This window comes from Indicator indicator, chromosome 13, assembly GCF_027791375.1.
Source record: "Indicator indicator isolate 239-I01 chromosome 13, UM_Iind_1.1, whole genome shotgun sequence".
NCBI classification, from domain to species: domain Eukaryota; kingdom Metazoa; phylum Chordata; class Aves; order Piciformes; family Indicatoridae; genus Indicator; species Indicator indicator.
The window spans coordinates 22050329-22064307 of NC_072022.1; the positions used below are offsets into that span (position 1 = coordinate 22050329).

At 37.5% G+C, this 13979-nt stretch overlaps 1 protein-coding gene across 3 annotated transcripts in view; it reads left to right on the plus strand.

The window, feature by feature from the left end:
- The window catches only part of PEX5L (peroxisomal biogenesis factor 5 like), a 42398-nt gene that overhangs the window by 19662 nt on the left and 8757 nt on the right, over positions 1 to 13979 (plus strand). For 2 of the 3 annotated variants that reach the window (XM_054385688.1, XM_054385689.1), the window contains 4 exons: positions 279 to 488; positions 1634 to 1763; positions 2904 to 3000; positions 8933 to 9028. In XM_054385688.1, coding sequence (XP_054241663.1) covers positions 279 to 488; positions 1634 to 1763; positions 2904 to 3000; positions 8933 to 9028 — 533 coding nt within the window. The remainder of the gene's footprint in view (positions 1 to 278; positions 489 to 1633; positions 1764 to 2903; positions 3001 to 8932; positions 9029 to 13979) is intronic. The other variant, XM_054385690.1, reaches the window with a different exon arrangement.

Here is a 13979-nt window from a genome sequence, read left to right on the forward strand (position 1 = left end):
GTAAGACCACAGCCTTAAGACCTGATATGTCCACAAGATGTTCAGAGAAAAAGCCTTCTGTTCAAATTAAGCTTTATTTAAACTGCATCCAGTTAAGCATCTGACATCCCTATTCCTATTTGAATATGCTAGTTATCATCTTTAACCAGGACACACACATCTACTTGAGTCAAATACAAACACATTAGTAATTTGGGGTTTTTCCCAATTAAACCAAATTTTTAAAAGTGAGGTATTCGAATTAAGACAACATTGAATTTTAACATTTTGTCTCTAAGTATTATCAACAGGTCTGGATCTCTTGGATCTTAGTGAACCTGTCTTACAAACCCAAAACAAAGCAAAGAAATCAGAGAATCCATCAAGAAGTGAAGGCTTAAAAGCTTCAACCCACAGAAAGAAGACAGACAAGTCTGACCTTATCAGTGTGGATACTGAGCAGAAAGTGCAGACTGTCAAAGTTTCAGACAAGTCTTCACTAGATTTAGGTAAGAGTGTAGCTGTATTACCAGTGCTGCATAGCCTTGCCTAGCACTAGTTTCTCCTTGCTACTGTCATGAAAAATAAGGAGCAACACCAGAATTTCTGTTGCACGTTTTAGCAGGGAGTGTAACCTTTGTTCCACATTATAAATGACTAGATATACTCTAAATTAGAAACTGAACACATTTTGCCTTTGTCATTTTACCTATGAAGTTGTCACTAAATGTGCAAATAAAGTTTTGGAAGGTTTCTTTTAAAAAAAAATAGTTAGGGGAAGTAAAGTGGTAGAAAAATCTAATGGGGGAATCTGAGAAATTGGTAAAGGACACAAATCAGAGGCAGCTCATACTTGGTGTCCTTTTCAGAAGTGCAGATGTCAGACACACACATTAGATTTGTAAACACTGCTTTATCTATGCATAGGAGAGGAGGAAAATAAACAAACCCAAAACATTCCTGTCAAAAGAGCTATATTTATACAGACTAAAAAAAAAAAAAAAAAAGAATCCAAAACACAACTCAATATCCTGCCAAGCATGATCTATAGATGAGCTTTGGAAAAGGTGAATTTAATTTAGTTCCATCCAAACTAAATTACTTGCACCTCAACTGAGAAATTTGCAAGGTAAATGTAATTCCTACCAAGGTAGCAAATTTTCCATTCATCAGCACAGAAATTCTTTTGGGGAACTTAATCTTCAAACAGGAGCTGAACATCTGATTTTTGCAAAGCAAGTCCAATATGTGACTGAATAATACAAATTTCCTACAGTCATTTTTAAATGGTAGTCACTAAAAGTAGTTTTATTTTTACAGTTTAACTACAATTAGGAAAATAAAAATATCCCCAAACTATCAAATAGTGTAATTTTATCAACAACTCTAAATAACATACACATCACTGATTTTAAATCAATTCTTCCACTGACATTCTGACCATGGATGGTAATATACTTAGAAAAATGTTGTGAATTCACAAATATTTTTGCAGATGATCAGCTAGCAAGGCGCACAATATTTCCTTATACTGGGCCTTAACTAAAATGTCATCTTTTTTCCTCAAAATTTTCTCTATAACCTAAATTTAACAGAGGAGAGACGTTTTCTGCAGCAGTTTGAAAGTTTTGTATTTTCTTTTCTTATTTTTCAGTTGATATTCAGACACAGATAGAGAAATGGGATGATGTCAGTTTTCATGGGGACAGGAGTAGCAAGGTCCACCCTTCTACAGAGCGAGTATCATCATCATCATCTAGAGCTCCATCAAAAGAGCTTTTATGGTACAATTTTTTGCTTTCCTTACAAAAATATTTTGCAGTCCAGCTTTCTTAATTCATAGAAATGCTCAGTTGATGACAAGTCATATCATTAAATCTGTTATGATTACATTAAATGTGTTCAAGCAGACATTTTGGACAATGTATCATAAGTAAGTAATTGCTTGCCAGCAATTTTCAATGTCCTGAAAAGTAGCTGGTGCAATTACTAAATAAATGGTGGTGAGAATTCTACAGAGGCATGCACTGGTCCAAACCCAACTGCAAATGTGAGTAAAATGAGTAAAAAGGGTTACTCAACAGTGATTTGACAGTCACTGGCTATCCAGCGTACTTTGGGTTTGCAGTATTTCTGTGTATAACTGGAAGAGACAAGATAAAATATCCAAGCCAATTACTGCCTCTTCCACACACCCTCTTACAGTGCAGAGGATATAAATGAGGCAAGAATTAGACTTTGCCTTTGGGAACAGTTCATGTAGATGAATTCTGCTGCCTTCCTGATATGTAAGCAACACTCCTTCACTATATTATGCATAACCATAATTAGCATTTTCATACACTAGAAGCACTTTTCTGACCAAACAATGCTTATCCTGTATCATAACCTGCCCCTTTTCTGGGTATTTCATTAGCTTAGAGTTTTGCCCAAATTTTCTCAGTTGACTTGATTTTGATCTACAGGGTTTCATTTTCTAGGAAGAAGGAATATTAGGGTATTATCACACAAAAATGCACATATGTCAAGGTGAAGTTCTGCAAAGTGGTGCTTGATTCTTAGACACTGACTGCAGCTACAGTCTTGAGTCACTACCTAATTTCATTTTGCCTATCCATGAAATAGAAGCACAGTGGTAGAGGCAGTCTTCCTTCCGTTACATTCTTTCATGCCAATATATATGCAGGGCTCTCCTGGTGAAGCTGGCCTGGCTGTGTTGTGTTTCATTAACTGTTGTCTGTATGTGACTGAAAAGCATAAGAGTGTGAGCACTGAGAAGGGTCCAGGCACTTTTGGTAACTGCAAGTTGAACAATTCCACTAAAATAAATAACCTAACTAATCAATATGTGCTTGTGAACCTGAAAGACATAAGGCAACATGTCCTAGGGTGCAGTGATGAGTATATAAATGCATTATTTCTAGGTCCACAGAAAACAGGTCACAGTCTGAGCTGAATAATGTCAAGAGTGCCTTGGATTCTGATTCAGCATCAGAATTAGAACTTGCACCTGCAACACAGGTAAGAGGATTTGGTAGTTTTGTTAAAAATAAAAAGGCATTTTCCCACTGGCTAACCCCTCACATTCTGTAAGAGCTATTTAAGAGATATTTTCAGGATCATCAGTTAAGATTCATAGAGACAAATAAGAGAGTTTAATAGAGCAGTGAACTGTGACCTTCCTGTACAGAGAGAAAGACTTCAAACGACAGTTTACAACATCTTCCTTTCCCTTCCTTCAGTTTGAGATTAAAACATCTAATGGTTCTCTATCCCTGTGATATATTTGTTCTCAAGATCTCTTGGTCAAACGGGAGTCCCCAGAACTGGGAAATGGCCAAAGAAGAGTAAGGAATCATTAGACCAATGTTCATTATCAGTTTATCTCCAGAGCAGAGAGGAGTGTGGTCAAAGGACTTCTTCCTATTGAAAAAGGAGCTGGAGGGCTCTGGGCTGAACGTTTGTAGATTTGCCCAGGTTCACTATCCCATTGTATATTGGACAGGACAATTTGGACATGATTATTCAGAACTATGTGGTTTTAGATACGTATGTGTGCACATACATGTACAAACATACATTTATCTATTCATTTACACAGATCAGGTCACTTAAACACCTTCTTTTCACCTGCTGCTTATTTTTCAACAGAAAGATTTCAATTTCAGCCAATGCCACTGGTAGAGGGAAGAGAAGAGCTGTTTGGTGGATTAACTTCTAGTTGAAAATACTTTTCTCCTCTTCTACAGCTATTTTTATGCCTGAAGATCAAAACTTTTTGTCAGATGGAAATTTTGGAAATGAATGGAAAATAATAGCCTTAGCTGAAAATGGAAAAATGAGAGACTAAAATGTCAAAGGTGTTTTCTGAGATTATGCACCGTTTTTCACAGAAAACAGAAATGGAACCCAGTTATCAGGATCTGTGCCTGTGTTTTGGTTAGGAAACAAGTCTTCTTTTTTTTACTTACCTGCCATCTCTACATTACAAGCTGAATTATTTTTCTCCTTGGAAAGCCTACCAGTATTTGTATGCATGGTATCTTTCCTTTCTGTGCAATACATTCCTATGACTTAGTAATGGGAAAGATCTATTGCATAATATCATCTACTTGAGATGGACAATCTGTTTTCATTGCTACGCCCAGTTTATCTTTAAGTATCTCTAACCCCATTTTAGGAGGCTATGCATCAGCCTAATAGATCTAAATGCCAGGAAGTTTATGCTCAGCTGAGGTGTAAATCAAGCAGACATTCACATAATTTAAGTACTGTGGCTTTCCGTAAAAACAGCTACAAATTTAGTATATAATGATAACTGCAGAGGTAAAAATCACATTTTTAATTCAGTATAAGTCCAGTCAGTTGAGGCCACAAACTATTTTGTAAAATGACTTGTTTCTGAAAATAATTTACAAAAAAAGTGAAGTTGAATCAGCCAACTTGAAAAAGAAGCAGAGTATAAAATTCTTCTCTGTTGTTCTGGTGCATTTCCATGTTTATTTTGTTTTCTCATAAGCTGCTTTTCATCAAACTAGTGATCCATTCAAATCATGAAATGTCATTAAACTGGTAATTAGTAGTGCAGAGAAATGACCCAAAGTGAAATTGTGTTCTTATTCTGCATAGTGTTCTTAGAAATTTACTATTTTCACTCACTTCCTGCTTCATCCTGCTTATACTTGGACTGTCAAAGTTATCTGTTCCCAACAAACAGGCTCATCCGTCTTGCCTGCATCCCTAATCTGCTTGTAAAAGAAATCACATTAGAGCTTTTATCAAAGCATATGTTCCCCATACTTTGCCCTCTCTGAATCTTCTCTATCTCATTTTAGGTAACCTTTGCATATGCAACAGATTTTGCCATACCCTAAAGATTTCATTTTGTCAAACTTGCTGCAGTTTTCCATCAGCACTTTCTCAAACAATCACCTTCATCACTCATCTTTGACACATTAGATTTAGTTCCTCAAAGTGAAATACTAAGTAACTAGGTCATATTTTCATTAAAAATATGCAATCTTCTTAACAAAATCCTGTGTTTACCAGCACTTACACCAATGCAAAATCACAATGGGAGGCTTTGTATTAATAAGAAAGAAATGTGTCTGAAGGTTGGGACAGGCAATAGCATGGTTGCTGTCACTGGATGTGGCCATCTTGCTTCTCCATATTCTACTCGCAACATATATTTTACCTATTAACATTTAAGCTGCATTGGCCCGACGTATCTTTGTTCTTTCTTCAAGCTGCCATTCTGGAAAGTTCCTTGTTATGATTTGATTAGTGCTGAGATATCAAACGGTGCTTGGGGTTTTGGGAAGTTTCTATTTTCTCTTACAATCACAAACCAGATAATATGTTCAGTTGCATACACATAAAGTCTGCTCACATTTTAACTCTCTAATGCCTCCCTGGGTATTTTAGATATTTTATTTCTCCCCTAGAATGCATACACAAAACCCCTGACACACTAAAAGACCAAACCTGATTCAATATGTCAGCACTATTAGACAAATATGCAGCACAACGCCTGTAAACCTTAGAAAGCTGCAGTCTGGGACAGTAGCAGTTAGAATGTAAAATTTATTCCCCACTTCTCCCAAATCTCTACAGGAAGACTGGCCCTGGCTCTCCTTTGACATGCCATTTACTCTGATGAAATGAAGAGTTACGAGGGACAGATTTAGCTCATAATTTGAACACCTGCTCAAAAGTTGTAATTTAAGCCTATCACCAACAGTTAAGGTCCAACAGCACATAAGCAGACTACAAGCACAGGAAAGTGTGTGCAAATGCATTGGAATGGAAGATTTTGTCCCTGTGATCAGCTACAGCACCTCCATTGTAAAGTGGTGAGCATATCGAACCACAGCGTGCACAGAGCGGCCATGCCTCAAACATACCCATTCTACTCTGACCCATACCCCACCTTGGGCTCCCCTTAAGGGAGACAGCTGCAGAGTCTCACCCCATCACCACCTGGAGATGTGAAGTTCTCCAGCATTGGCACTCCATTCCCATCCCCTCTCTTCCTGCACTAGCAAAGGGCAGCATGTTTGTTATGCTTGGAGTCTTTAATTTCCAAGTATTGCAACTCAGACTATGACTCTGCAAATGCAGCATATGTGGGGTTTGTTACTTACCTATTTTTTTTCTCTCTGGATGTTCATTGAGTGGTAAAGAAAGTATATTTCTGTGGGGATTATGCAGGGGCAATGTGTATACTCTGACACATGGCAGAGGAGGGAACTTCTGTGGTTCTTTGTCCTCTTTGCCCTCACCTCTCTGCTGCTCCAACTCGCTCACTTTCCTCTCTTGCAGCACTGCTCAGTCTGAACATCATGATTTGTAGTGCTGTCCTTGACCTAAGGAAACTGCAATCACTGGAAATAAAAGATTCAAAAGCGGAAGTAATCAAACAGTTTGCAAGAGCCAGCTCATAAATAATGAAAAGGCTGGGAACATAATTAATGTCTATCAACAGAGTTTTGTGTCATGAAAACCAGATTTAATTCTTTGATCAGATTACAGGTCAGGTTGATAAGTGTTGCTGTGAGATACTCTGCAAGATGTTTGAATTAACACACCATGTTCTGATTTTTAAATTACCACCATGCAATATGAATAAAGCAGCTGTTAAAGAGATTAAAACTGATGAACCTAACACCTCGAGAACACTATTTATTTAGTAGGAACTGTAAATTCCTAGTCCTTCTGTGATTCCAAAGAGAAGCCATGATCTTCAATATTATTGATCTGAAAATAAATATACCAGCCATTCCTGATAAAATTTGGATATGATGCAACAGTGGAATGAAAAAAAAATATATGTAAGGAAGTCATAAAAATGAGCTGGTGACCAAGACATCTGTATCAATATATATTCCAATAGTGTCACTTGAAAAATCATACATTTCAGAACAAGAATGCAGGCCCTACTTACAACACTATACTAGAAGACAAATTCAAAATAATTTATGGCTCAGAGTGTAGGAGGTTGTCAGCATGAGTGCTCCCTGTGCACTGCTGTGACCAGAAAAGCATACAGCAGCAGAAATAAGTAGTGGGAGACAGGAGATCACCTGATTTCTGTACAGAGAAATGGCAAGACAGCTACTGGAATATAGGGTTCACTTTGGTTAGCTGTATGGCTATAACGAAAATAAAGCTGTAAAAAAATACAGAGGGTAAAAGTGATGAAAAAGGTTCAAATCTGAGTAGAATGCCTCATAAGAAAATAATTCAGGATCTCAGTCTCTTTGTATCATTCAAATGACAATTAAACCTGATTAAAGTCATCTTTCTACAGAGAAAATTAAAGGGATACTAGAAACTGGTTAAAACAACTGGAAAAGGAGTGACAGCTGGAAACCAAAACTAAAATTAGTTAAGAAAAACAAGGAGGGCAATTAAGCAAATTTGCAAACAAAGTGATAAGATTAAAGTCTCTTGATAACTTGCTATTAAATCCAAGCACCTAACTCAAAGACATTCCAGACAAGTTCAATTCACCCTCTCTGGAACATCAGTTTCGTCCTGTAGATGCTGAGTCACAAATACCATCATGTCATATATAGACAGATGGACGATTCGAACCTGTTCTCTCTTCTGCCCTGCATTCTATTAATCAGTAAAATAACTGCATTGTCTATAGGATTGGGGGTTGGAATATTTTCAATCACAACGTTAAATCCTTTCCTGGCCTCACTAAAAAAAAACAAACAAACATCTATTTTCCAAACAACATGGCCCAGAAGTAGCAGACGTGAAAGCCGAAACAATAGATCCTAGTGCAGACCATCCTCGTGCTCTGCTGATTCTTGTCCTTGCATCAAAGCACAGAGGGACTGCCCACCACCACCACATGCTTCTCACATCAATTGTGCTGTGGCTCATCAACCCAACAAAAGTTTCACTTATCAGTTTCTACCTGAGGAACAAACCAGGAAATTAAGAGCTAGATTGGCAAACCAATGTCATCTTCCTTGGTAACAATCAGTGTGCTTACACACATAGACCTATGTGTTTTGACCATGCACTGTACATTACTTATACGAAAACCCATGAATGCAATTAAATGTTTCATCCCAGCACTGCAGAAACAACCCAAGGAGTATGAAGTGAGCAAAATTAGTCTTCCAGCAATGTGGTTCATTGCAACTGAATAATACAAGTGCAGTCATCAGAAATATAATCACATGAATTAATGCAACTGGGACCACAGTCAGGCAAATGGCTAATGAGTTTAACCTCTGACAAACATGAGGGAAGGGATTAGCAGTCAGAGCTCTGGTTAGCAGGATTAGGCCACTTAGTGCTTTTCTGTGTCATCACTGAATACTGTTTGGTTTTGTACTGTGCCTTTTGTGCAAAAATTAAAGAGTCAACAAGACATTTTCATTAAAAGAACAGGGAGAAACTTGTTACGTGCTTCCAGTAAAGCATGGAAGAGAGGATTGCTGATTGTAAAGAGGTCCTTCTAGTGAAATCCATAGCAAACTTGGCTCTCCAATCTGATCCCAAAGCAGAACCTGAAACAAAACCACAAATTGTACATGGAAAATTAGATGTTTTCTTCCTGCAGCATAGTGAGTGGAAAGCATTGTCACAGTCACAACACAGAAGAAGGAACAAGTGAAGTGAAAGTCTTGTACATAATAGTCAGCTGTCCCATTTGTAGCCTAACTCTCACATTCTTTTCCTGGATGTTTCTTTCTCTTTCACACATCTTGAATGAAAAGTGAAGTCTGGAAAAGTTAAATTAACTCTGCTTCCCATGAGGAATAGTCTCTGTGCTACAGTGTAAGAGAATTCAGAAGAATTCATGCCAGGACTCATGTAGTTTTGCCCCCAAAAAAGGCCATTTGGGGCTCTAGGCAATTAAGGAAATAACTCAGACCTGTGGCAGAGAGTATATCATCCTTTTCTGATCTATTATTTTATTTTTCAGGCACGATCAATTAAGGAGCAGCGTTGGGGAGCCCCTCTTCTCTCCAGAAATCACTCCTTGGAGGAAGAATTTGAAAGAGCAAAGGCAGCTGTTGAGGTATTATTTCATTTACCATTTTCATTTTCAGCTAATGTTGTATGGATTTCTTACTCACCTTGCAGCACAAATATTGGAGAAAGTTAGAACTGGGTTATTTAAGGCAGAGAAAAGATAAATTTTCCTGGAGTTACTCATTTAAAATAACAGTTTTCCTCTTAAAAAAAAAATAACCTTAGCTATAAATGAAAATAAGTCAGAACCAACTTTTCAAACTTGATTTTTATTGCTACAGCAAGTGGGTCGAGAAAAATTCCCCATAAATGTAAGTACTTCCAAACTTCAAGAATGAAGCATATTTTTCCCCAGCAGCTGAATGTGTGCAATCAGTTATTGAAGCTCAGACACAAACCAATTCTCCACAGTGAAACTGGAATTCAGAACCATTGATAAAATGAATGATTACCTGCTGCAGTGGATAACCACACTTATAGCAGTAACCATACACCAAGGCATTTTTATAATTAGTGGCAGAATGTGTAGGAGGATTCTCATTTCCTGACAAATTAATTTAGTTTTAAAAGGTGCAGGTATTAGATAGTTCTCTTACTGCACTGCTATTTTTTTCACTGACTAGTACTTTTCCAGCGTTAGAAATGCCTCGAGTGTTGTGCTACAGTGCTAATCCCAGCTGAAATCCTGATAATTTCTAGCAATAAGGTGGCATCCAGTTGTTCTAACAGAATCCAGGGAAAAAAAAAAAAAAAAGGCATCAATCTTGAGCATCATGTCTTCTCAGGCATTCAGTTGGTAACCCTTCAAAATCCCATCACTACAAAGTGCCAGGACAGCTGCATCACACAGAATCACAGAATTGTCAGGGTTGGAAGGGACCCCAAGGATCATCTAGTTCCAGCCCCCCTGCCATGGGACACAGTCCACAAGATCAGGTTGCCCAGAGCCACATCCAGCCTGGCCTTAAAAACATCTAGGGATGGGGCTTCCACCACTTCCCTGGGCAACTTGTTTTAGTGTCTCACCACACTCACGGTGAAGAACTTCCTGACACCAACATCCTAAAAACGTCCCTCCCCAGCTTTCTTGTAGGTCTCCTTCAGATACTGGAAGGCCACAATAAGGTCTCCTTGCAGCCTTCTCTTCTCCAGACTGAACAACCCCAACTCTTCCAGTCTGTCCTCATGGGAGAGGTGCTCCAGCCCTCTGATGATCCTCATGGCCCTTCTCTGAACACGTTCAGGCTGAATCACGTAATGGCCATTGAAATGAGTTTTTAGGGTAGAAAGGGTAAGGCTGTGAAACCATTCCTCAAAATGAATTATTTTTAGCATGAACTGCAGTCTCATTAGTCTCCAAACATCTAGAACACTTTAAGACTATTTTAGCTTAAGATTTAAATTTTAATGTCTGTATTTTAATACTCCTCTAACTCAGGCTTTATACCATTGTAATTCCAGTGTTGATGAAGTAGTCAAGATCAATACTGGTTGATTACAAAGAAAATTAGGTCTAAACCATTTGCTGCCTTCTAGCTGGAACCAGATATTTTTTTTACTTAAGGAATTTGATTTGTAGGGGTTTTTTCATTATATATTAAGACTGCATAATTTCTGCCATAGTTTCTTAGGATCTTATGCTCACAATAAACATAGTCTCAGCATACCAGGCTAAAATGGACACAATCAGTAAGCTGGCTGTTTTATAAACTATACACTGAATGCATTCCTCTTATCTTTTCTGAGTCCATTTCTTTGCCTGATCAAAGAGATTCTTCATAAACAACTGCTGGTGATGAATAAGAGATTTTTTGATGTCACACGTCATACACGCTTACTCCTGCCAGGAAAGGAGAGGCTTGCATTCAGATGCCTCTTCTTAAAATGCTGTAGATGTTCCTGGCTGCACTGCAGATAGATCCTTAGGGTGGGTCATGGTCTGCTGTAATCTGTGACTGCGGCAGAGGGAACCTGATGATGAACTATGGGTAGAAGTTAAGCAAATGATGTCAGTACTCTTGCAGTTGCCAGAAACTTTGTGTGATGGGGAGTTCCCAGGCATTCAGCAGAAAGAAAAATGAGTTGAGGCCAACAACAGATTCCGAGACACTACTGAATTGCTTTACAGAGTAAAGAAAGGAGGAGTATATCTTGTAAAAAAAAAAAAAAAAATCCCACACGTTAAGAGTTGATTTTGAAGTAACAAAGACAGGTTGTTAAAATGCTTTTAATGTAGTCTTAAAACAGCTATTAAAATGAATCTAATTAAATGTTTCCCTAACTGTATAGCTGGCAGTCTTTTAAGTTATTCTTTCTGCTTAAAATAGAAACTTGGACCAGGTAGTCAAAATACAAAGGAAAGGATTCTACAAGACCTTATAGAGCAGTTATTTTCGTTTGCATATGAAAAGAGTTGAATTTTCATCCTAGCTAAAATGAAATGGTAAGAAAGCTAGAGTGATTGAAATAAATTGCAGCCCCTCTCAGAAAGATTAGTGCTTTCTTAAGCAGAGAATAGATACAGTTCAAAAATTCATTTTTTAGGCTGTCGATGTTTCTGTAATATTCTTCAACTGGGGAAGCTCCAAGTGGTAAGATTAGCCAGAAAACTGATCAAGAAAGGGAAGCAAATCTCAGGTTCTTTGTGGCCTAGTTCAAAAGGAATTAATTAACAATTCAGTAAATGAAGACACCAAACTTTATCCTCCACCCAGCATTCACTTTAGAGCTTTGGGAATGGTTTTAAGATGTCAGACTTGGAGATTAATGAAGATCTGTGAGGTAATTCTTTCTTGAGAAGGTTTAAAGATGCCTGTGCCATTGGGGAATCTTTTAAGAATGAAGAAGTAAGTAAATTAGCTTTTTTTTACTACAGAAGGTCCGGTTTGACTCGCAGCGATTGGATACTTGCAGACTTTGCTATCTTCATCATCCACCTTCCTATTGGTAATGAGTCAAAATATATAAGAATGAAACAAAGAAAGTGCAAAAACTTCCAATTGAGAAATGTCTCAGAAATAGGAAATAAAAGCAGGTTTGGTATTTTCTTAATCCACATTTCCTTGAGGTGGAGATTTAATCACAGATGCCATACCGGTTTTTGAGCTTATGCAAAAGAAATTTTGAGCTGTTTTTCTCAGCATCATTTTATTTACAACACCATGTCACATGAGCCATCTGCTGTATAATATACTTATGAAGCATCAGAACATATTACAGCTAAATTATGTGACAATAGTGGGAAGAAGATGGGATTAGTTTATTCTATTTTACAGCTTTCAAAGTACATCCAGCACACAGGGTTTCTGAAACTGGTATGGCAAAGCTGCTCTGAGCAGCTGGATTGTGCAGAATTAAGAACCTGATAAAATGCTATGATATTGCCATAGAATCTTTGCCTGGATATATTTTTTTTTTCCTCTAAACCTCACTAAAAAGGAATATTTCAAACTTTATTTAAGATATCAGCTAAAGAGATCTTATATAATTAGCATGTAAGTTTAACTTGCTGTGTCTTTCACATTGAAGAGTATGATGATGCAGAGATTCAAAGAAAGAACAACCACAGAACTTCTTTTTCTTATGCATTGGTCAAAAGGGAAGATTGCAAGTTCATTTTTAGCAGTACCTAACAGGAAAAATTCTATTCTAAAAGTTATGACAAGAGGTAAGTTTAGAAATCAGCCATCAATATTTAATAAGTGCACCCCCACTATCTTTCACTGTATCAGTGGAAATATTTTGCCTCCCATTTATTTAACTGCTTCAGCAAATTTGATAAGAGTAAAAATAGTCTCTTTGACAAAATGCAGAATATTCTGCTTGGAAGTACTCAGATGGTAGGAACATTTTTCCTGGTTGTCATTCCACTTAACTGCTGCAGATGATCTGAGAATGTGTTAAACGGGTTCAACTGGTCTGAAAACTTGCAGTACTTCTAAAGTAATAAACCAACATTAAGCTAGCAAAAACACTGAAATGAGGTAATTGGCACCAGTCACACAGCAGAGAGTTAAAATTAGATCTAGGAGCCTTGATCCAAAGCCAGCTTTTCAGAAATATTAATTTAACCCTCCTACCACTGAAGTAAATGTAAATTTGCTACCCACTACAGCTAAAATGAACTCAAGCCTTTAACAAAGACTGTGTAATATTTATGGTCTTCTTCCTCAAGGAAATTAATCTGCTCTGCTGTTGACATTGTTGTTTTCCATGGCAATATCATAGATTTTTATCAGGTTCTATAATTGTGCACAATCCAGCTGCTCAGAGCAGCTTTGCCGTACCAGTGCTGGATGTACTTTGAAAGCTGTAGCTGGGACTTAAGCCCATTTGGCCCAACTAAGCAAATCTTTGCTTATAGTTGCAAAACAACAGTTGGGTCCTGGCCTGTCTCCAAGTAGCATATGATGAGTTGGGAGAATGTATCGCAAAGCAGGTCTTCTCAGTGCATTTTTTCTCCACCTTTGACTCCCTGTAGGTAGATATCAATCATGACTACTTGAATGCATAGGAATTCAGTAGCTTTGCAAGCAGAGTATGCACACAGTGAACCTCCATGTGAATTATAAATACACAATTAAGCAGCAGAATTTGAACTTAAGAAATAAACCCACTCACAAGCTTGTTTATGATCTGCAGAAATGTGATTTGTTATGTTTCCAAACTATCAATTTGTAAGGGATTTTTGTGGGAAAAACTACAAGCAAAAATTCTAATATGGACTCATATGCATCTATGTATAATTAGTTCTATAAATTAATCTGTTTAAAAAGGGATTATGAATTACTTTTTGGTAGCTTTGTGTACTATAAATCTGTAGGAAAGGGAAATTCCCACTCCTTTGCTTTATCCTGAATCTCAAAATTACTGCTAGTAAAGAGGTGGACAAGTAATTTTTTCTTCAATGAAGCGCAGATTTACACTGACTGCAAACCAGGTGATGGAGTCATCTGTTGAACAGGATAGTGTGAGGGATTCAAGAGCCTCTGGTCATG